The sequence below is a fragment of the Rhincodon typus genome, chromosome 1 (assembly GCF_021869965.1).
Source record: "Rhincodon typus isolate 14 chromosome 1, sRhiTyp1.1, whole genome shotgun sequence".
NCBI lineage: Eukaryota > Metazoa > Chordata > Chondrichthyes > Orectolobiformes > Rhincodontidae > Rhincodon > Rhincodon typus.
The window spans coordinates 99,175,444-99,200,616 of record NC_063332.1 but is presented as its reverse complement, the minus strand read 5'-3'; the positions used below and the strand labels follow the sequence as shown (position 1 = coordinate 99,200,616).

The following is a 25,173-nucleotide window of genomic DNA, read 5'->3' as shown; positions in this document are numbered from 1 at the left end:
GTTTCTGGTATTAATGCTTTCTTCAGAACCCGGTGCAACCTTTGACCAGATAAATATCAAAACTAACATGGGAAAATCCCAAGGTGCTTCATGGAGATGATGGGACACTGAACAGAGTGAAAATGAAGACTAGGGTAAGGTGGCCAAAAGTAAGGTTGAAGAAGTGGACTTTGCAAAGGCTTTTGAGGGTGAGGAATGTGAAGGTGAATTGGGTTTAGGATTGAATGGGTGGTAGGCAGGAGAATCGATAGTAGGCTAGTGAGGGGTAGGCCTACTGTGGCCAGTTGATAATTCAGCAATATGGTAGTGCAAGGATTTGGAGGGATTAAGGAGAGCAAACATCCTTTTTTGTGCTCTAGTTTTAATTGATGATTTTTACTTTTTTTTAAGATCTGGACCTGTGCTTAAGAAAGGCCGAAGTCGCATATTTTATGGGCTACATCAGGTATATTTTATAGATTTCAAAATATTTGAAAATTTATTCAAGTAAATGTGGGAATGTTAATTTTACTGATGTTTCACTGATAAAGTGAGATAGAAAACATGTTTAAAATGATTACTGATTTATAATTCTAATGTGGAATTATCAGAATTTCAAATTCTGTAGCTGCATTTGATTGTATCGAAAATTTGCAGATTTCCTTGGTTATTGTAAGAGTAAAATACATCCAGAACCCAGTCGATAATATATATCAATAATTAACAAATTACCAAAAATCTAGAAATTGCATAACTTTAAACATGGTAATTATAGTTCTGCAATCTGAAAACTGCTATGGATTAAATACTGGCCAAAACTGAACTAATAATTACAGAGGAATTGTCCTTGGGATGCATTGTCCTTGGTAAAATTTGTGTTTGTTTCAGTAAACCTTGTTAATGTTGGAAAAGAAAGTAGTTATGCATTTGCAGAGTTCCATACCACATCCCACTAATTAATCTGGAATTGGCATTTGGTAATACAGTACTTGAGTAATGCTGAAAAGATGCATTTTGTCAAAGCTTTTCTTGCACTTAGAAGGACAATTCACAAGAATGCCAATTGAAGTGAAAAACCCAATATATTGAATGAAGAGAGTGTGATTGGTTATCAAGTGGACCCTCTTGGTATAGGTGTTAATGATGACTGATAGTTAATAACCAGGCTTTATTTAATTTTTAAATCAGGCAGGTTTACCGAGATCTCAGGGCAATACATTGACCAAAAATACAAATGAATGGCTGTCATCTGTTACGTTGAGTTGAAACAGGAATAGTGTGGATACATGTTCTTTCTGTCTGCAAAGAACAGAACCCTCTGCATTATGTAAATTCTGGTGCACCACACTTCAAACCTAACTGACAGTCCTAAGTTGGTTATCACCGTAATTCTTTGGGCACTCAGAATTATTCAGAAGATGGTATCCAATTGCGGAATCATATCTGATGTTGGACACTTGCAAATATTGCAAGCACAAGCTAGTTGGGTCCAGGGCAATACTTGTTTCAAACAGCTGAAACAGTATGAGGATCAAATTGAACATCATATCCCTTTTGCTGTTTGCATATAAGCAAGAAACATTAAAATGATAAACATTTATGGACTCTCAGATTTGTGGGCTTGTGTGTATTGGAAAATATCTATCTTAATACAGAGGGATTTGCAGGCAGAAAGAACATGTACATAAATGTTTCCGTTTGAACTCAACAAAATAGGTGGCAGCCATTTAGTTCTTGGTATAGCCTTGAGTGTCATAATTAACCTGCTTTGGTTTAAAATTTAAACAAAACTGCTAGTTAACTGTCAGTCATTGTTCTTGATGGCAGTGTCTCTAACAGAAGTCAACCAATCAGTATCCTAGATAACAAGGTGTAGAGCTGGATGAACACAGCAGGCGAAGCAGCATCAGAGGAGCAGGAAGGCTGACGTTTCGGGCCTGGACCCTTCTTCAGAAATGGGGGAGGGGAAGGGGGTTCTGAAATAAATAGGGAGAGAGGGGGAGGCGGAGGCGGATAGAAGATGGATAGAGGAGAAGATAGTTGGAGAGGAGACAGACCGGTCAAAGAGGTGGGGATGGAGCCAGTAAAGGAGAGTGTAGGTGGGGAGGTAGGGAGGAGATAGGTAGGTCAAGGGGGCGGGATGAGGTTAGTAGGCAGGAGATGGGGTTGGGGCTTGAGGTGGGAGGAGGGGATAGGTGGGAGGAAGGACAGGTTAGGGAGGCGGGGACGAACTGGGCTGGTTTTACGATGCGGTAGTGGGAGGGGAGATTTTGAAGCTTGTGAAATCCACATTGATACCACTGGGCTGCAGGGTTCCCAAGCGGAATATGAGTTGCTGTTCCTGCAACCTTCGGGTGGCATCGTTGTGGCACTGCAGGAGGCCCAAGATGGACATGTTTGCGGAATGGGAGGGGGAGTTGAAATGGTTCGCGACTGGGAGGTGCAGTTGTTTAGTGCGAACTGAGCGTAGGTGTTCTGCAAAGCGGTCCCCAAGCTTCCGCTTGGTTTCCCCGATGTAGAGGAGGCCACAACGGGAACAGCGGATGCAGTATACCACATTAGCAGATGTGCAGGTAAACATCTGCTTGATGTGGAAAGTCTTCTTGGGGCCTGGGATGGGGGTGAAGGGGCAGGTGTAGCACTTCCTGCGGTTGCAGGGAAAAGTGCCGGGTGTGGTGGAGCTGGAGGTGAGTGTGGAGCGGACAAGGGAGTCACGGAGAGAGTGGTCCCTCCGGAAGGCAGATAAGGGTGGGGAGGGAAAAATGTCTTTGGTGGTGGTGTCGGATTGCAGATGGCAGAAGTGTTGGAGGATGATGTGTTGGATCTGGAGGTTGGTGGGGTGGTACGTGAGGACGAGGGGGATTCTGTTTTGGTTGATATTGCGGGGAGAGGGTGTGAGGGATGAGTTGCGGGAAATGCGGGAGACACGGTCGAGGGCGTTCTTGACCACTGAGAGGGGGAAGTTGCGGTCCTTGAAAAACGAGGACATCTGAGATGTACGGGAGTGGAATGCCTCATCCTGGGAGCAGATGCGGCGGAGGCGAAGGAATTGGGAGTAGGGGATAGCATTTTTGCAGGAAGGTGGGTGGGAGGAGGAGTATTCTAGGTAGCTGTGGGAGTCGGTGGGCTTGAAATGAATATCGGTTTCTAGGTGGTTGCCGGAGATGGAGACAGAGAGGTCCAGGAAGGAGAGAGAGGTATTAGAGATGGTCCAGGTGAACTTAAGTTTGGGGTGGAAGGTGTTGGTGAAGTGGATGAACTGTTCGAGCTCCTCGTGGGAGCACGAGGTGGTGCCGATACAGTCATCAATGTAACGGAGGAAGAGGTGGGGTTTAGGGCCAGTGTAGCTACGGAAGAGGGATTGTTCCACGTAACCTCCCCTCCCCCTACCGCATCCCAAAACCAGCCCAGCTCGTTCCCGCCTCCCTAACCTGTCCTTCCTCCCACCTATCCCCTCCTCCCACCTCAAGCCCCACCCCCATCTCCTACCTACTAACCTCATCCCGCCCCCTTGACCTGTCCATCCTCCCTGGACTGACCTATCTCCTCCCTACCTCCCCACCTACACTCTCCTTTACTGGCACCATCCCTGCCTCTTTGACCTGTCTGTCTCCTCTCCACCTATCTTCTCCTCTATCCATCTTCTATCCACCTCCCCCTCTCTCCCTATTTATTTCAGAACCCCTTCCCCTCCCCCATTTCTGAAGAAGGGTCTAGGCCCGAAACGTCAGCCTTCCTGCTCCTCTGATGCTGCTTCGCCTGCTGTGTTCATCCAGCTCTACACCTTGTTATCTCAGATTCTCCAGCATCTGCAGTTCCTGCTACCTCTGAAACAATCAGTATCCTGTGTTCATACAGTATTAATGTTGACCTTCCTTTTAAATTGGTATTCATATGAATTGTCCCGATGAATTCAAAATAAAAAAAGTTGACAAAATCTCTTTTTTGGCAATAGTTTGGAATTTAAAGTTATTTTCAGTAATAGTGACCAGGAAACTCTCTTCAATTATCATTAAAACCCATTTAGTTTCTATACCCTTTAGGGAAGAAAAGTTGCCATTCTAAACTAGCTTGCCCTAAATTTGACTATCACAATGAAATGGCATTGCAGGCCACTCAGTTGCAAGGGTGACAAATGCTGGCCTCGACTGCAATGCCTGCTTCTCACAAAAGAACTTTGAAAAAGTTTGCAAACACTTTGAGACCTAACTTTCAGCTTGCACCCTTTGCTCCTTCATCTACTTTGCTGGTTCGATAGTGTGGAGTTGGAGGAACACAGCAGGACAGAGGGAAGGGTGGGGCGGATAGGTGGGGAAGAAGATGGACGGATGAACTTGTCCATCTTCTACCCCACCTATCTGCCCCAACCACCCTACTGATCAGTCCCCCCTGCCCCTACCTGCATCCACCTATCACCATCCCACCTACCTTCCCCCAGCCCCACCACTCTTTCCTTTATTTATTTCCCAGCTGCCTGGCCACTCCCCAGTCCTGATGTAGGGTCTAGGCCCAAAATGTTGACTCTCCTATTCCTCTGATGCTGCCTGACCTGCGGTGTTCCTCCCGCTCCACACTGTATCATCTCTGACTCCAGCATCTTCCTTTCTACTTTGCTGATTATCTGATTTCATTTTTTATAAATTTAACCACAGCGATAATCAGCTGCAGTGGCTTCTCTTCCTGCTCTTGCACTGTTGTCTATGGTGACCCCGAAGAATATATCATTTTAGTCCCCTCCTATTATTGATCTATATGTTTGCCACTCAAAGACATGATCCATAATAAAAGTTTTCATACGCAGCCTGACTACATCCAAACTCTACCTCTCTCAACATTTCCACTACCTATAAATTATTAGGTTTTTTGCTAAAATCTAAATTATTTAAATATTGAGTGGACAAAAGCCATTTTGTTTGGTCTGCACTGAAAATACTTTTCCATAGTTATGGGCCCCAATAATGTCTTTGGCAGCTGTCCGAAATGGAAATCAAATGTTGTAATGTTGGTCTCATATTTGACCAGAGACCAACTTGCAACCACAGATTTGCACTATCACTAATAATAAATACTTACTGGCCAAATATTATCCAACTCTGCCCCTTGTGCAGCTTATCTACTGCAGTTGTGAACCACCAGACTTGACTTCTAATGCCCACCTAGCTGATCTCTCTTGTTACATTCAAAATCCAAAAATGTATACCTGTGTCCTGATATGCATTAAATTCCGTTCACCCTCTGTCCCTTTGCTCATATTCCTGCATTGGCTGTTAGTTAAAAATGCCTCAATTTAAAAATTCTCATTTTTTTTTCAAGATGTGACCTCATCTTTCACTGTCACCAAATAGCTCCTCCGTTGCTGTGCCTTCAGTTGTCTAGTTCTTTAGCTCCAAAATTCCCTTCTTAAGCCTCTTCACCTTTTTACCCTCTTTTTGTCCTTTAAGTTCTCCTTAAAAAAATACCTCTTTGATTAAGCTTTTTTTCATTTGCCCTAACATTAAATTAACTCAATATTAAATTTTGTTTTATAGCACCATTGGAAAGTGTCTTGGTGTGCGTATCGTATTAAGTGTTCTATATAATCACAAGTTATCAATTCTAGTTATTTTACTTGTTGCCTTCAACCACCTTCAAAACTCTGCACTCATGAATCCACTTAATTTTCTGCTGTGGCTACTTCACTCGCTTTCAAAAGATTTAAGGAAACCTACTTCACCAACCATTTCTTACAACCAAACGTTTGTGTCACAGCAATCCCATTTCAGTTCAGTTTCTGGTGCATATCAACCAGTCCACTAGATGGAGCATTGTATTGCGCTGCTTCTATCTGAGAACAACACCTACAGAATGTACTTCATGGTTGATTAATTGTCAAATTCTATGTTAGTAAAACATAACCGTGCAAAAATTCAACCTAGACTGACTTATTCTCTCAGGTTACTAGAGAAGGTTGTGGCATGATAACAAGGGCACAGAATGTGATTAGTTGCTACTTAAAAATAAATGAAGTTCTGTTAGTATTGCCGAAGAAGAGAGACCCAGTATCTCTCCCCACCACCCCCATCCCAACCTACCCTAAATACTCCATCACTTACCTTGCTACTTTATGCCCTGGCACCTTACCCCTATCCACTTGGCACATAGTGGACATTAGTTTCTACTGTATTCTCCATTCCAACACCACAACTAGTCCGAGTTAACTTGCCAACCAGTCAGTACCATTTCTTTATACAGTGTAAATTGTTGCTCCCTTTGAAACTTGGCATTAACCTGATGAGTGCTAATTGAAAGGCTTTGACAGATGTCTGTTTTATTAGCAGTACACATGTTCTTTACCATGAAGTGACTTCTACTAGGATGTTGTTGTATGAATTTTAACACAATTATGAAATTGTTCTTATTCATAAAAAGGATGTTTTACTTTAATAGGATTTCCCTCATGTTGTAGTTGTTGGTCTTGGTGACAAAGGTGTTGGAATAAGTAACTTGGAACAATGTGATGAAAGCAAAGAAAATATTCGAGCTGCAATAGCAGGTAGAGAATGCTTTTGGTTAATTTGTATGTGATGATTATTAATATCAGCTGCAAATGTAGTGAGATCAAGTAAAGTGATTGTTTGAAGCTTGGGAATATGTTTAAACTGATAAAAAGGACCTAATAGAGAGAAGAAGCATGATTATATACTGGATTATTATTATCATTCCTTGCAGAGTTATAACCTTTTACCAAGACAAGAAATGGATAGAGGTATGAGGCTAGTTTAGAGTAGGTTTCTTGCCTTTAATTGAAACTTGCTGCAGTTAAAATTAATCCAACATTATGTGACACAAATAATTAAAACATTAAAATTGACATTGAAAAATATGTTGATTTTTATTAGATTTTATTCTTGAAAAATATCTGGACAGCCCACTTAAAAGCAAGACTTTCCATTCTTAAACTGGGCAGGTGACAACTTGAACATTTTAAAAGATTTGAAGGTTTCAGCTATTAAGCTATATTCAACTCAGTTTTAAACAAAATCTGTCTATGAGCAAAAGCACTAAATAGATATCAAGAAATTCTTCTTCATAACAAGCTACCTACTTATGGCATTGATTTCCAGGGCAAAAACCAAAGAATTTTTTCCCGAAACAATGTAATGATACAATGGGGCATTCCTTGTTTGTTTATCAATGGCTGAATTTAGATGGGCTAACTAGATTCCTCACTTGTAACCTATATGATGAAATACACATTTTTTAACACAAAATTGGAAGATAGTGTGGCTATATCAACATCACAATTCCTACACAAAACACAAACACTAAGTAAAAGAATTAGAGAGTCTAAAATTATTTTATGAAGTCAAATACTCTCATAAAATTCCGCATGAATTTTCAGTTCAACGAAGGTATAATTTTGAAATCTGATGTGTAGAATTTGACTATAGTAAATAACAGTTCAACCAATATTTTTGACCATTTTATGGAACTGTTGTGTGAAGGAAAACACATTTGTACAGTGTTTTAATGATAGAAAATTTAGCATCTGAATTTCTTGTAGTTGGATGCAGGCAGCTACAAGACCTAGAGGTTCCTCTGGTTGAAGTTGATCCATGTGGGGATGCTCAGTGTGCAGCAGAAGGAGCTGTTTTGGGTTTGTTTGAGTATAATGAGCTGAAGACTAAAAAGAAGACTGTGGTCACTGTGAAACCATATGGAAGGTATCCAGACATTCTGTATTTATGCAAAGTGTGCTCTTAATTTTACAAACAGCATTTTATTTATTTGGTTATACTTTGGGAAATCTGCACGTGAGCAAAAAACTGAATTGCTGTACAACTGCTGTCAAGATCTTTACCTATCTTCCTGTTCTTGGCTCCGGCTCTGTTTGAATTCAGCAATCATTTAATAAAATAATTGAAGGACTTCTAGTTTTGGTGTAAATCTGTACTGCTTATCCTATGTTTATTCTCTGATTTCTGTAGCAAAGCTAGTTGTTATAGTGCTTTTATAGTTCACCCTTTCATGGCGTGTTTACACCTGAGTCTTTTTTCTTGTCTCTGCACTTGTTAACTGGCTTGTGAAGTGTTTCTTGCATTTCTTTTCCAAACTTTCAATAGCTGCAGATTTTTTTCTTCATATTTTGTACTTTTATTTAACTGACTTATTTACATTTTAAAAGTATGGAATGTAATTAAGCCTATTTTTTCACCCAAAATATGTATTTTTGTATTGTAAATAAGTCAAAGTTAATGTAAAACCAATCTTTTTGGTTGATTTCTGTTGTTGGTCCAAAAACTATTATTTTGAAACCATATAAATTGCTCACATGGTACTTTATTGGCTGTGATGGGTAAAAATGCTGTATAAATGCAAGTCTTTCTTGTCCATTTTGACATGTGAGTACTGAAGATTTTTAATTCACTTTTTTTTGTGTATTAGTTTGATCTGATAATTTGGACTTTATGGATCTGATACTTTGGCTTCTTTGAATTACATTGACTAATATGTGCATTTTTTAAAAAAAAACTTCATGTCTTTCTCTAAGTTTGGAAACTGAGACATGGCAGAAGGGAGTTCTGTATGCTGAAGGGCAGAATTTGGCAAGACATTTGATGGAAGCACCAGCTAATTATATAACTCCGACCAGTTTTGCAGAAATCATTCAACAAGCGCTATATTCAACAGGTGATAAAGTCAGTGTGCACATAAGGTAATTCTGACATCTATTCTAATGTTAAATGTGAAGTTTCAGTATGTGTGAGAAAAGGCAAGTGGCAGAGCCCAAACAATTCATTTTCAGTTTGTGTTACTTTATTGAAAGCTCCAGCTCAAGAAAAGCTCCAGTTTGTGGATGATATATTTAATACCAGCTAAGGTATCCTGTGAATGAATTTAAAAAATTGTTTCTCTCCTTTTTATCTCCTACTGTACAGCTAGCTCTCCTATAACATGACAGTTGCATTCTTGTGTAACCTCACGCTATAGAAAATCATGCTATAGGGAAAGCACTATCCCTTTTCAACAGAAAGTTTGTGTTATCCAGACAGCATCCACTATTCATCAATCGTGTTACAGCCAATTCGTGTTAACAAAACACCCGTTATAGCAGAACTACCTGTATGTTATTTTTTAGAATACAGTGTGACTCCTGAAACCGATTGGTTAGGGTTTGGCAGTTGTGCATGTGCACTCAGCTTGCACTGCCTCTGCTGAGGCATGCAGTTTTTTTATACTGCTGGTGTGTGTCCATCAGCAGTGTCAATACTGGTTTGCACCTACATGTGGTGATGTTATTGATCCACATGCTCAATTATTCTTTCTGGCTTTGGGTGACAGTGTGCCTTCTGCCAATTAGCACTGTAGCTTAGGAAGCTCTTTTGTCTGCCATTTCCAAATACCCTCCACCGCCTTTCATGTTCTCCTCCTTCTACGCACTTGTGATCCTATCTCCCGCACCCTGTACTATAGAATCATAGAATCCCTACAGTATGGAAAGAGGCCATTTTGTCCATCATGTCTGTACCAATCCGCCAAAGATCATCCCACCCAGACCCAGTCCCCCATCCTTTACGCATAACCCCGCATTTACCATAGCTAATCCACCTAGCCTACACATCCCTGGATACTATAGTGCAATTTAGCATGAATCTGCACATCTTTGGGCTGTGGGAGGAAACCCACACAGACACAGGAAAACGTGCACACTCCACACAGACAGTCACCCAAGGCTGGAATCGAACCTGGGTCCCTGGTGCTGTGAGGAAGCAGTGCCTATCACTGAGCCACCATGCCACCCTAGGCGGCACTCCATTTTCTGGCCTTTCTCACCTGTGGTCTGATGGTCTATATCTTAGTCCTACCAGGACATAACCTCGTTCACTAACCAGCCAAACCTACTGTCCCTGACCCCCAATTTCTCTTCTCTTTATTTTATCAGTGTTATAATGATGTATTGAACTCCTTAATTTCTTCCTTAAATTAGTTAGTGGGAAATGTGCATCACTGGCTGAACCCTTGTCTGTCCCTAATTACCTTGGAGACAATGGCGGTGAACCGTACTCTTGAATTGCTGCAGTCCTCGGGTTGTAGGGACACCCACAATGCTGTTGGGAAGGGAGTTCCAGGATTTTTACCCAACAGCAGAGAAGAACAATAATATAGTTCTGAAACATGGTGTGTACTTTACAGGGGATCTTCCCAATAGTGGAGTTCCCATGCAGTTCTGCCCTTGCCCTTCTAGATAATAGAGATCACAGGTTACAAGATACTGTCAAACGACACTTGATAAGTTGTTGCATTGTATCTTGTCGATGTATACAGTTCTGCTAGTGTGTGTCGCTGGTGAAGAGAGTGAATGTTGAAAGTGGTGGATGGCTTGCTTTGCCCTGATGGAGTCAAGCTTCTAGAGTGTTGTTGGAGCTCATCCGACGCAAGTTGGAAGTATTCCATTACATTGCTGACTTGTTGCTTTGTAGGTGGTGCACAGTCTTTGAGGAGTCGGGAGGTAAGTTACTCTCCACAGAATTCTTAGTCTGTCACCTGCTGAATGAGCCTTAATTTTCCCCTGAATCCCATTCATTGCAGTTTTACTGGGGGTTCTGATTGATACACTTGATCATATGTTCTCTTGATGTCAAGGGTAGACACTCTGGTTTCACCCTTTGATTTCAGCTTATTTGCCCAAATTTGGTCCAATTTAATGAGGTCAGGAACTCACTGACCTTGGCAGAACCCAAACTGAACATCACTGAGCAAATTATTCCTTTGCAAATGCCACTCAAGAGCACTGTTATTTTAGATTGACATATGTGAAAATCTTCTGATTGTCTCATACTGGTTGAATTAGTGGAATTGGAATCCCTTTCCCTGTTTTGGGAGTGTTGCATTTTCAAGAAGGAGTCCTTTGTTCATCTGCTCTGTCTGATAGAGCAGTATGTCATTGTGGAGAAGGCAGCTGTTGTTGGTACTGTTAATCCTCTTGTTCCTCATCATGTATAAGCTGCTCCAATGCTGCAGCGAAGGCTAACAGATCAAAGTGGACAAAAGTCAAGATTGCTAAAATAGATTCCTTCCAGTTCAGGCACAGGCTGTTCTCTCCTGTTAGTTAAAATGGTCCAAAATTGCATATTAAATGAATAGATGTTACAATGGCCTAGTGGTATTATAGCTGGATTGTTAATCCAGAGATCCAGATTCTGGGGACCCGGGTTCAAATCCTGCCACAGCAGTTAGTGGAATTTGAATTCAATGGAAATAAATTGGAATTAAGAGTCTACTGATAACCATGAATCCATTGTTAATTGTCAGAAAACAGCATCTGCTTCATTTAGGAAGAAAACTACCATCCTTACCTGGTCTGGCCTACATGTGATTCAGGCCCACAGCAATGTGGTTGATTCTTAATTTCCCTGGGCCTAGCCAGTGACACCCTCATCCTGTGAATGAATTAAAAACAAAACACATTACAATAATGTAATTCAGAAATGTTGAAAACCATCTACAAAATAATTAACATACCCTGATAATGAGTCCTCCATAAGTTTCCCTGGACAGAAAAGCAACAAAACATTTTCAGTCTGATGGACTGGTAAGCTTTTAAAACTTAATTGCTCAATGAATCCCTGCGATGTTTTCACGCTAGTGGTTTCCACACAGCTCAGGAACACGTGTGCTGGCTGTAAAAGCCAAGCTGTTTTAAAGGCAGAAGCAATGACTTCTTTACATAATTAAATTAAAGACACATTTCAATTCCCCTGCCTTCAAATTATGCACCAATAAAGACTGCAAGTAACTGGGATCATGTTGACGTCTGATAAACTGACCTTTTTTTTGAGGTTTTAACCTTTCCGGTCCTAGCTCAAACCCAACATTTCTTGACATTTGAAATTCTGTCTATTGCATTTTTGTTGTAAAAAAAAGTTTCTCTTCACCTTTTCAGATAAAAGTTGGCAGTCATATTAATGGCTGATGTATGTCTAATGGCTAAAAAGTAATCTTTGTTCATTTCTTATATAAGTGGACAATAACGGTAATTATAGATTTTTTGTATGTAATTACTGCTTATAAAAATTGCAAGGAGAAACTTCAATTCCTAGTCTGTCCTCCCTTCCCACCCTCCTACCCAATGAGTTGAAGTAATGAATAGCTGAGTAATACAGACCAGAAAGTTGAAGCCAAATTCCCCAATCCATTTTGAGGTCTTTGTTAATGCTTTGCATCAGAATTCATTATCACTACTTTGACAAGGTGCCAGAAGACATCTGTTATGAATAAAACTATCACAGAAAAATAACGGTAATTTTCAGAACTAAACCTGCAAAATTTGGTGAGATAGGTTGCATGTTCTAAAGGAAAGGGCTGCATCTTGCACTAATTATAAAGTTGCGTGTTCTTTCAGAAGATTTGAAATGAAAGAATTAAATGTATCTTAGCAGAGTTTTAAGCAATATTATTAACAAGGTTAATTAACAAGGCATTCGTTATCCAACTGTTTCAGGTATTTGCTTAAGAATTTTGTGTGCACATGAGCTAATTCTGTTCATGTCATTCGTTACAAGGGATTGTTGGAAAATCTGCTTTTTTAATACACAGATGACACATTTAGCTGGCTTCCAGAAGTGTCTCAAAAACAGGCTGGAATTACTGAAACATTCTGTCACTGAGTATATTATTGGAACCTCGATTAAAGTTATTATCAGTACCCACGGTTGTATTTGTTATGCTACTCGACTAGTAATCCAGAACATAGCAGTTTAAGAATTTGAAATAACTTATTTAAAAATCTAGTATTAGTAAAAGGTTTTTTGTTAAAATTTTGGATGCTGCAAAATAGCAACTGGTTCATTAATAGCCTTCAGAAATGGATACCTGCTGTTCATACTGGGTCTGGTCTACACTTGACTCCAGTTTCACACCAGTGTGATTGATCTTGACTCCTTGGTGAAATGATCCAGCAAACCATTTGGGGAGACTAGGGATGGACAATCACAGATATTCTTTCCAGCATTTAAAACAATAGCAATTTCTTATGACACCATTTTACTGAGGACAGTTTCCAATAATATTTATTTTCCATTTATGTCTGACACAGATCCAAATCCTGGATTGAGGATCAACAGATGGGAGCTTTCCTTAGTGTAGCTAAAGGTTCAGATGAAGAACCAATTTTCTTAGAGATTCACTATAATGGTTCTACAGTTGCCAGTGAATCACCACTAGTCTTTGTGGGAAAAGGTGTAACATTTGACAGGTAGGTTCTGACTTTGTCTCGTATTTTCTCTATAAAATAAATTTAAAAGTTCAAGAAGTTGTGTCCTGTTTTTTCAATCATACAGATAGTGATTAAATAATAGAGTTGAACTTCAACGGAAGCAAACAGGCAAGTTTGGTTGAGAGTGGGGTGGGGTTCATATTTGAGAAAATATATTCGACCTAAATCCATCTCCAACCTGTCCATTTTCAGCTTTGACTGAAACTGGAAGTTAGTTGGGTAACCAACTTGATTCAAAGAAACAGTTTGAAACTTGAAATATGGTAATGAGGATGGGTATTTCTGTTTTTGGGCTTTGCTTCTACTGACCAAACCAGCCTAGAGTCGGGAACCGTAGCAGCTTTGTCAAGACAAGGTGATAGATTCAGGCATTTCAGTGCTTCCAGATATCTGCCTGAGGAAATTCCATTGCCTGAAGCTTCCGCAGTGGCCTTCCTCGACAGTTCCTGACCTCTCTCTCTCTCACCAGCCCCCTATAATCACTACACCCACCAGATCCTGACCTCTTCCCCACCCCTCTCCACACCCCCAACCCATCATGCCCCTGTGAGACAATATCTCTTCTAGTTTTAGACTCTTGATTATTCCCCATCTCTATCCAGGAAGGCTACAATTCTCTCCAATGCATGAGCAATGGCATTATTCCCTCTCCCTACCCCCTCCATTCAGGACCAGGCACCTTCACAGGCTCCAATCCTGTTTGTCACGAGGGCTCCACTTCTGTTCTACCTTCTCCCACCCCTACTCTAGTCAACCTTCTGGTTACTCCCCTCCTTGAACGACTTCTATTTCCCACTCCGCAGTGTGTGATAGCATCCACGTAATGCTGGCCAGTCCAGTAAAAGTTATCATATTTTTGTTTCTAAATGTTCCATCTTTCCACTATTGAACCCTAGTGTTTTAGGAGAGTGCAGTTCACAAATTCTAACAGTGCAAACTCGCTTGGCAAAAGTACTGTTTGTCCTCGAAGTCAAAAGTCAGTCTTCTACTTCTCTGTCTCAAAAAGTAAAGGCATTACTTACATCAGTAATGAAGGCTTTCGTGGGATTTACATCCAAAGTAAACCATCATCCCATCTTGCCCTCCCTGCAGTCTACCCTGACCTAGGTTTGGGCATTGTTGGTAGAACCTTGATGTAAATTAACATTTGAATTCAAACTCTTGTTGTTTGAGTTTTTCCAGATTTTTGTTGAGGTATTTCATAATATTGGAAAGCTGACTGAAAAAACCCGATAGTGAGCTACAGTAAATCACTTAGGTTCTTAGCAAATTCATTCCTTTGTATGATGGGAGAAGTTAAAGTTGGTTATAAAACAGATTTGCATTTTGTATCCATGCATATGGTATTATGTTTTAGCTGACTGTATTTCCATTTTTTTTGGCAGTGGTGGAATTTCAATCAAACCTTCTTCAGGTATGGAAGCAATGAGAGCTGACATGGGTGGAGCAGCAACAATCTGTTCTGCAATCATCACTGCAGCATCTTTACAACTTCCCGTTAACATTATAGGTAAAACAGCAGAGTATAATTCTCCTGTAATGCTGACAACTTTGAGATGTTACTAAAATTACGATCTAGCATTTTTACTTTGCCTTATTTGCACAATTTATGAATCTCAGAACACTGAACCCTTTGGGTACTGATTACCAGTTCCTGCATTTAAAATATGGAAGAATTATCTAGTGACTACATAATTTATGTACCATTTTAGAAAGTACTGTATAGAATCACATTTTAAAACCATGGAATAATTGTATTTTTCGTGTGTGAAGATTTTCCTGCTCATACTTTGTTTAATTTCAAAAGGTTAAAATTCACATCTCTGGAAGGCAATTTTGGAATTCCTTTGTTTTTTAAAAATAGTTTATCTCAACAAATCAATGTTCTTTTTTCCAAATATTTACCTGTATTTATATTCAGCAAACTTTGTTTTAACTGGCACTTTTCAATTGGCAAAAATTACATAACTCGAATACCGCTATCTACTATGATGTCTGAGTATTTATGCTGTACATAAAGTATAACAGTGATGTGTATACCCTCTGCATTACATTTCTGTTACTTACTATATGTTTTTACATTGATTTTAGGAGGTGTGTTGATGTTTTTACATAGATTTTTGGGGATATTGATGTCTCAAAGCTTCATTTGGTCAGGCTTTACTGAGGTTATGCGTACCTCTTGATTATCTGGAATATTTGATCAACTAGCACACCCCTGATCCTATAGGTGCTGGTTAATAAAATGTTTGCTGTATTATCTCAGTTTAGAAGTAATTGTCGCCTATACATCATTTATTAAATGGGCTAGCAATGGAACAAGGAAAATTTAAAGTGCCTTGCCGTCCTCCCAAAAGGAGTTTCAGTTGTCCACACACCGCATGCTGAATTTACATGTAATTCTTACTACTTCTGTTAGCGGATCCGAGGATATGGAGAATCATACTTGGTTTTGGTGGAAAAGCTTTGTTACTAACTTTGTTACTACTCATATAACTTCTAGGTCTGGCTCCTTTGTGTGAGAATATGCTTAATGGCAGAGCAAATAAACCTGGTGATGTAGTCAAGGCAAAGAATGGGAAAACGATACAGGTAAATTGATTTTTTATTTTGAAATGCATCACCCATGTTCTTAGCCACAATTCTGTGCACTTTCAACTTTGGTCTTTTTTTATTCATTCATGCAATGAGGGCATCCTTGGCTCGGCAGCATTTATTGCCCATTTTTAATTGCCCAGAGGACAGTTGAGAATCAACCACATTGCTGTGGGTCTGGAGTCACATGTACACCAGACCAGGCAAGGATAGCAGTTTCCTTCCAAGAAGGACATTAGCAAACCAGATTGGTTTTTCTGACAGTTGTATTTATCATTAGACTCTTAATTCTAGAAAATTATTGAATTCAAATTCTACCATCTGCCGTGGTGGGATTTGAAACCAGGTCCCCAGAACATTACCTGGCTCACTGCATTAACAGTCCAGTGACGATACCATTATGCCGTCACCTCCCATCTTTAGTTCAATCTTCAGATCAAAAACATATCAGATGTTTTTTGGACATCCACGTGGATAACATTCATTCACACTCCAATACACATGATGTTAGTGACCTCAAATATCAGACACGACTTACCTATCAAATATCCCTGCTGATGCTCTGTGATCTGTTCGTCCTGGCTGAGTGCTGTGTTTGGTGAAAGATTCTAAAGTTATCTCAATAAATTATATTAAATTCGTAGTTTTAAATCTTATTCACTTCTTGAATAATTGAGTACCATTTTCCAATTTTCCAAGACACAATTCAAATCTAGAGAGTTTCAGAAATTAATAAAAACACAATTACTTCAAAGTTGGGTCATTCAGGAGAAAATCAAAAAGCACTTTTTCACATAAGGGAAATTCAGATGTGGGCTTTGCTTGTTTGACCAGCATTTGTTGACCATCCCTAACTGCCCTGAGAAGCTGATTTTGAGTTAAAATGGTGTCTCCTTGGAAAAATAGTTTAAACATTGCTCTAGTCCTTTGCTTTGCTTCATGTGTATAATTCAGCAAGGTAAATTGTCCTATTGTTAATATGTGTTTGGGAGAAAGATGCAATTTATACGAGTGTACCTCCGGGCTTACATACCTATGAACATAAGGAACAGGAGTAGGCCACTCAGTCCCTTGCGACTGCTCTGCCATTCAATAAACTCATGGTTGATCTGATTATTCCACATTTCTGCCTATCCCCAATAGCCTTTCACCCCCATCAAGAAACTATTTATGTTTACCTTAAAAAATATTCAAAGACTGTTTCTACTGCCTTTTGAGGAAGAGTTTACCAAAAAGCCATGACTGTCTGTGAGAAAAAAAAGTTTTATCTCTGTCTTGAATGTGACTGCTTATTGTTAAACAGTGACCCCCAGTTCTTGATTCTCACACAACTGGAACATCTTTTCTACATCCACACTGTCAAGGCCCCTCTGGATCTTACATGTTTTCATCAAGTCACCTCTTATTCTCTAAACTCCAGTGGATACAAGCCTAGCTTGTCCAATCTTATCTTATAAGACAACCTCACCAGTCGGGTATTAGTCTAGTGAATCTTCTCTGAACCTTTTCTAATGTTTACATCCTTCCTTAAATAAAGATACCAGTACTATACACTGTATTCAATATATGGCGTTAAGCAATTGCCCTGTACAAGTGAAGCATATCCTCCCTACATTCTTATTCAATTCACCTCACACTAAACAATAAGATTTTGTTAGCTTTTCGTACTGTTTTCTGTGCCTGCATACTCATTTCGTATTTCATGCACCAGGACACCCAGAGCTCTGATTGTACCTCAACCCTTTTGCTACAGAAACCTTCCAAATAACATTTTCAAGTATTCCAAAGCTGTATATATTCATGTGCTGCATAAACACTGTCACTAATTTACTGTCTCTCATAAAGTCCCCTCTCACCTTACACCTATGACCTCAAGTTTTGGATTCCCCTACCGTGAGGAAAAGACCTTGGTTATTCACCCTATCCATGCCCTTGTGATATTATAAGGTCACCCTTCAGCCTCCGACGCTCCAGGGAAAAAAGCCCCAGCCTATTCATCCTCTCCCTATAACTCAAACCCTCGAGTCCTGGCAACATTCTTGTAAATCTTTTCTCCACAGTCCTAGATGCTGAATTCCAGGCCCTAACGACTCACTGTATCAAAACGTTTTTTCTCACCTCACATTTGCTTCTTTTGCACACTTTAAAATTGTGACCTCTGGTTCTTAATTAATTTATACTTGAGAGTTATTAATTAACAATGTTAGGAAATGTTTAACAGAAACAAAAACATTATATTACATTTACATTAAATGTGCAGTTAGTAAATGTTCAAAAGAAACAGACAAAAATATTAGAAAGCTACATAATACCTGAAAGATGCTACATATGTTTTAATCAACTTGCCTTGCAGATTAAATCTGTATATTATCTGTTGCCACCCTTATGGGAAATTCCCAGCTCTTCCAGCATCATGGTGAGGATGGCTGAAATATCCCTGTACTGTAAATCTTTTCTGCACCCTCTCAGGTTTAACAACATCATTCCTATAGAAGAGCGACCAGAATTATACACAGTATTCTAAAAGTGGCCTCATCACTTTTACTATGGCTTTTTGGAAGCAGTAAGAGGGAGAATTTGAGACAGACCAGCATCAACAATCTTTTGGGGAAGTTCTGCGTGACAACAGTGCTTTGCGTGTTCAAGGTGGAGAGTGCCAAGGGCAGCAGAGAACAAAAATTGTCCAGAGCTTGCCCACAGAAAGCATCCTCTGTGTCTCTGTAAGAGGAAAAAGACAGAAAACCCAAGGAAGCTTAAAACAAAAGAATTTGTAGAAGAAAAGGCTTACGTTCACCTGATTAAAGTACAATGAACAGTGTTGTCAAGAATCAGAAAGACAATGAGGAAAATAAATTTCCACTTTGTCATCTAGTCTTTTGATCTTTGAAATTTTGTTTATCCATTATATTGCTTTGCGTCCATTACGAATGTTTTAAATAGTTTGCCTTTTGATTGCCTTAATGGTGATTGGGTGTGTCTCTGTAGGATTTTGAAGGTGTATAGTTTAAGTTGCAAAAGATAGAAATCCTTTCCTTTCAATGTTCTTGTTAAAGTTGTGTGTTCCAATAAATAGAGATTTTTGTTCTGTTACTAAAGAATTACAGCTGTCATTCAGACAAATTGGTCATTTTGGTGGTCTTATTTGGAATTTATATATTTTTTGATGGTTTGTGGCACAGTGGGAAAAGATTCATGACACTGACTTCCCAATTACGTCATGACAACTTATTCACATTTTATTCTGTCTGACATGTTCTGGTAAGAACATGATCTGTAATTCTATTTTAATTTAATCCCTACCCTCCCCTTTCACTTTTTTCACGTAAGCATTGCCGTTATCAGACTTTGCTTGTTATTGGTTCTTGGCGCAGTGGCAGTGTGGGGACAGGGGGAAAATAAACAGGGATTCAGTATCTCCTCATAGGGAAAAGAGAACATGATCTGTAGTTGACATTCTCGCCTAGGTTTGTGTCACTGGTAAATGTGGAAATATCTCAGCTGGTCTCTTCATCCCAATTAAGTATACACATTGCGAACGCCTGGGCCTTGGCATTGATTCTAATAGAACCCCATTAATAACAGCCTAAGCATCACCTGTTTATTCTTACTCTGCTTTCTGTCTGTAAATCAAATCTGATATATACCAATACATTGCCTCAATGTTATACAAGATGGATAACATGGTAGGCGGGTAAGTTGGCAGATGGTTAGGGTGGTGGCATGACAGGATGGTAGAGGGGTTGCAAGGTGGCTAGTGTGTGAGTGGGTAGGGTGGATTAGGCAGGGGTCTGATCCATTCAAGTCAGGTAATGAATTCAGGTTGAGGCACTGGGTTGTCAGGGAGTGTTTTGGGCAGGGGGGATGTGTTGTCAGACGATGACGTGGATTCGGTTTGGATGGGGTTGAGTTGAAATTTGTGGGTGGTCAATTGATGGTGTCGGAAGTCAGGTTGAGGATTGTGTCTTGGGGGATTAGCGGTGTGTCAGACAGGGATCAGTTCTGTAGTTACCCAGTGGTTAGAACAGGTTTCAATCCCTCTGGTGTTTCCTGGGTAAATCTCTAGGTCAGTGAATTAGAATCTTCTGAAATCTCTGACTTTCAAAGTTGGAGACTTTCTTGGAGGTTCCTAATGCTGGCTAATTGCCTAGGAGAAGTTTAAACTATGAGGGTAATTTGCATGTGCTTAGGTATACTGGGACTTTTGCCTGGTCCTGACTCACAAGGCTTTTATATAGTACTGCAGTGACTGTCTTTACATCAGATGATCTGAGCCCTGATTTGTGAAATCATCAGATGTAACTGACTTGGAGCAGAACCCTAAGTTTTTACACTATCTGTTGTTTTACATGTTGGGATTTTGGGGATGGACCTTATTTGTGAAGATTTTAAAACCCTCACTGCTTGAGTTCCCCTCTGTCTTTAAGGTGGATAACACTGATGCTGAAGGTCGTTTGATACTAGCTGATGCTCTATGCTACGCACACAGCTTTAACCCCAAAGCAATTGTAAATGCTGCAACGTTAACAGGTACTGTATCGCTGCCTTTGATGTTGCACAAACTCTGAGAGTGCATGAGAAATAAAACAGTGGCGTACTCACTGATTTCATCAAGAATAAGAGTGCTGAAACATCATTCAGCTACACCTGCAGCATTTTACTAGTTCAACATTGAATGTAAAAAAGTATTCTTTGGACATGATGTTGCTGGCAGGATTGATGTTTATGTCCATACACTTTCCCTGAGAAGGTGATAGTGAGGCATCTTGAAAATGGAATCCATGTGATATCCTTTGTATTGGTTTGATACAACTCAGTTGTCTCCACAGCCACTTCAGAAGGCAGCTGAATCAATCATGCTGGCGTATTTCTGGAGGCATATGTAGGCCAGACAAGGTTTGAATGTTCAATATTCCTTCCTTAAAGGACGTTACTGAATCAATTGTGTTAATACAACAATTTGACTGTATCGTTGTTGTTTACTGAAACCATTTTTTATTTCTAGATGTTTTAAAAAAGACTAAATTTAAATACATAATCTGCCATAGTAGAATTTTCATTTGTTAACTCTGGATTATTGGTTCTGACATCTTATTCAAGTAACCTAATCACTGCCTTATTGTGACAGCAGAAATGTCATATCTTATATAATGTAAGTTCTTTTCAGCTAAACAATAGTTTTGAAACAAAATCAAATTCCAGTGATTTAATTTGTGCTATTTCACAGGTGCTATGGATGTTGCCCTTGGATCAGCAGCTACTGGGGTGTTCACCAATTCTGACTGGCTGTGGGGACTCCTCAGACAAGTAAGAATCATTTCTGCAATGTTTTATGCCAGATGTCATTTCTGCGTAAAACTTGTTTAAAATTTGATATGAGTACTAGCTCTGCAACCCTATACTCATGTGAGAATTCAGGCTTGCAGGAAGTGTAGGTCAGAGAAAGAGCTAAAATATTGTTTTCCATCCTTATTTGCCATTTAAATTTTCATGAAAGAACAACCAATCAACATTCTTGTGTGACTCTGTTAAATGACCAAGCCTTTTCTGTCTTTGCCTATGCTGCACAATGATGTTGTAACATCAGTGTGAATTCGTGAATAACAGTCTATATCCCCATCAGATTAATGAGACTGATATTACGATTACTTGTAAATAGCACTGTTTGAATTGACCCTGCATATAAAGCCTCAAAACCATGTTTTTGCTTAAACTCAGCATATATGAAAACTCTCCTTTTCAGCCACAGTATGCTATACTTGCATTAGTTAGCCACCTCAATTTTTCATCCACAAATGAATGTTTTATTTACTGTTACATTTATAACTCTGCAGAAGGAATGCAGGAGACAAAATGGACTGTGTTGTGAAGATGCGCAAAAGTTTAAGACATGCTCACATTTTGTATTTTCAGACCGATTTTCCAGGCTTCAAAAGTCAATTTATGTGCCAGCATCGATGGTGCAGATCTAGTTGCGATAAAGGGACATGACCTTGTGAATGCAAATTTACAATAAGATATTTAATAGTCAAATATCTTAATTTATTATGTTAATTGATGCAGTATTGTAGTAAATTGCAACAAGACAGGGCCATTTTTACATCCAGTTCTGTCTTGCATTCAAGTCCTTCATGGCACAGTTTTTAAACAAACATTTATTTTGAAGATAATTTGGAGCAATAAATTCTGAACAATTATGTTTTTTTTGGCACTAACTTGAAAAATAGAACAATCATTTGAATTTGAGTGGATGCTTTTATTTATCTTTTTCTGTTTTAAACTGTAATGTTAATAGTATGAATATAAAGTTTTTCATTGAGGGTTAGGTTTAATTACTGTCATTTTTGGTTTTGATGATAGAGTTCATATCCTTTATTTATGTCTTTTTGATCATAATTGATGATGCTGATATGTTCTTGTTTTAGGCAAGTGTTGTGACTGGAGATCGAGTGTGGAGAATGCCACTTTTTCAACATTACACCAGGCAGGTCACAGAATCGCAACTGGCAGACCTGAACAACATTGGAAAATACAGGTGAATATGGTATTAAGTACATAATTTAAGTACATTCTTACTTTGTATATTCTGTTTTGTGGCTTTAGAAGTACCTAACATGGAATGTGGAAAAATAATCATAGAAACAGGATTATGTAATTAAACTGTTTGAACTCGTTCTATTGTGTCACAGCTAATCTAAATCTTAACTATTCTCCCAGCTTACTCTATATCCCTTAATACCTGTGGCTGTTAAAAATCTGTCTATCTTAAAAAAAGAATTCTACCCCATGATCCATACACAATCAAATGTGAAACTCCTCAACCTAAACCTTTCATGTGGCATGTCCTGATTAGAGAATTTCTACATACTGATGATGTGGCACTGGTTTATCTTATGACCATTCCTCTACAAAGAAGAGATGAGAATCAGGGTGGGGACTTCGCTGGAAGTCTGTCCTTTCGGTTTTCAGCTTGCTGTTAATCTAGACAATATACAGGAAGAGGCTTGAACAAGGTTTGCAATTCAGGGTCAGATGGTATTGTCAATACCCCAACAACATTTTTGTAAGAACCTGTGCTGCTATTGTTAGTTCCTTATTTTGCCTACATATTCATTCTTGATAGCAATCTACAAATTATATTATTTAAAATTGGGAAATTTTAGGGAAATTAACTTCAGTCAGGTAAAACCGGAAATAAGTCTGACACTCAGGTTTCTCACAGACACTTGGATATTATAAACAATTATTTCACACTTGTACAGCTAACAATTTTGTTTTCCTGAAAACTGTTGTTTCATTCACTTCCACTTCCTCTCTTTTTAAGATGCTGTTGGAGATCCATGGTGATCAGCGGTTTCACTGGATTTCCATGCATTTCATGCAGCCAGCTATCCTAAATCCTCAGTACAATTAGTGCTGGTAATTCCCTAATGACACCTGATCATAATTAATTAGACCTTAGCTGATGCCATTAAATGATTGGAGTAGCCCTGCTCGTTGCTTGCCTTAAATATAAACACATTAAAATCGACCCCACAATATGTAGCAAACAGTGTCTTCAAGTTGAAAGATTTGAATGCAGTGCCCAGAACTCTGGTGTGTTGTGCGCTGCATGTAACGACAAGAATTGAATGTAATTAAACTGTGAATGTTCTTGTACCACAGCAAAAAACAATTGCACTATGTAACTAACATTAAACTATTGGAAGACCATATTGCTTACTATTCATAAAGAATCAAAAATTTCAAAACATCCTCTCAGTTAATGAAAGTGAAATATTCAAAGGGAGCTTGGTAATTTTAACTAAATTGTTGCAGTGATGATCTAATGAAACAGTTACCCAAAAGACCTGCCCTATATAACATTCTTGTCTGTGCTTCACCTTATGATTAAATGGGCATAATAAAAAAATGAGCAGAAATTATGCAGAGAAAAATGGAACAAAAATTAATGTTTTGTTTTATTATTTTTTGTGAATCTTTGAGGAAGGGTATTTCTGATTTATAAATGAATGGTAAGATTTCAAAAATGTATATTTTCTGCCTCTTGATAATTTCACTGTGCTCTGATATGTTCCTGCAGGTCTGGTGGTGCATGTACAGCTGCAGCATTTCTGCGAGAGTTTGTTACAGTATCTCACTGGGCTCATCTTGACATAGCTGGTGTTATGTCAAACAAAGATGAAGTTCCATACCTGCGGAAGGGAATGGCGGGAAGACCAACCAGGACATTAGTGGAATTTACAGCCTACCTGAGTCACGAAAGCCAAAATTCTTAAATTGTCCTTTTAAAGATGTGCCCACTTTTTCTTTTGTATGTTTAAATTACATGGATTTCACAATTTCATTGCCCATATAAATACCCCTTTTGTATCTCTGATAGGTTAAGTTTTGATTATTTTTGCATTTGGAAAAATGGTAATTAAATAAAAAAGGATGCACGATTTTATCTTGCAAACTCTGTTGAAGAAGAATCTTATCATGATTGACACTTGTTTATAGAGGCTTTAAATGGTGATTTTTTTTCTCCTCCAAACCATAACTTCCATCATTCATTGTGCAACTGTTCATTTTATGTTAAAAGGACACCTATTTTGCAGCAACACAAAATCTGCAGTGTTCCCAGTGCCTTTTACAAATACTGAAACTGTAAAAACCTATGGATTTTGATAATTAATGATCATTGTTGAAAAGTCTTTGCCGTTCACAGGAAAAGCTGACACGTAGATCAAGCGTTCAATATGATTAAACATGAGTATTTTTGTAATATTGTAATACTCAAAATGAAGATGTTAGCCAAAACAATAAAGAATAAACTAGATATAACAATAATTTCTAACTGATCTCAGCTGTAATTGCAAAACTTAGAATATTGACAGTCACAGTCGGATGCTCTCAAATTAATAGATGGAGAATAATTCCTGAATGTGGACAGTATTGATCTTCAAATTTTACAAGGGTAATCAGAAGTATAGAAAATATGACCGAGGAGGAGGCCAGTCGTTCTGTTGTATTTGTACTGACCATTCCATTTTGTCATATAGCTATGTAGCTCATGACACTTGAAGTGCATATCTATGTAGTTTATGTTGTTTCAGGAATAATCATGAACCTAATGAATTATCAGAATTCAACAGGTGCATGGTTTTCAGGAAAGGAAATCATCATCCTTAGGCAGTCTGGCCTATGTGTAATTCCAGACCCACGATGCTCTTAACTGCACCATTGAAAATCTGTTTTATCAAGCTAAGAGAGAAATGTTGAACAACAATAAAACTGGGTAGGCCATCCAGCATTGAGCTCAGATTCAAAAATAGCAAAGGTGTAATCAGTCTTGCTGGCACACT

General features: G+C 38.9%; 1 protein-coding gene across 1 annotated transcript in view; it reads left to right on the top strand.

The window, feature by feature from the left end:
- The window catches only part of lap3 (leucine aminopeptidase 3), a 39,155-nt gene extending 14,351 nt beyond the window's left edge, over positions 1–24,804 (top strand). The window contains exons 3-13 of the mRNA XM_048602908.1: positions 391–445; positions 6,406–6,511; positions 7,523–7,682; positions 8,510–8,674; positions 13,055–13,213; positions 14,620–14,744; positions 15,738–15,826; positions 20,254–20,356; positions 21,054–21,133; positions 22,252–22,361; positions 23,910–24,804. Coding sequence (XP_048458865.1) covers positions 391–445; positions 6,406–6,511; positions 7,523–7,682; positions 8,510–8,674; positions 13,055–13,213; positions 14,620–14,744; positions 15,738–15,826; positions 20,254–20,356; positions 21,054–21,133; positions 22,252–22,361; positions 23,910–24,105 — 1,348 coding nt within the window. The 3' untranslated portion in view covers positions 24,106–24,804. The remainder of the gene's footprint in view (positions 1–390; positions 446–6,405; positions 6,512–7,522; positions 7,683–8,509; positions 8,675–13,054; positions 13,214–14,619; positions 14,745–15,737; positions 15,827–20,253; positions 20,357–21,053; positions 21,134–22,251; positions 22,362–23,909) is intronic.
- The last annotated feature ends 369 nt before the right edge of the window (positions 24,805–25,173 follow it).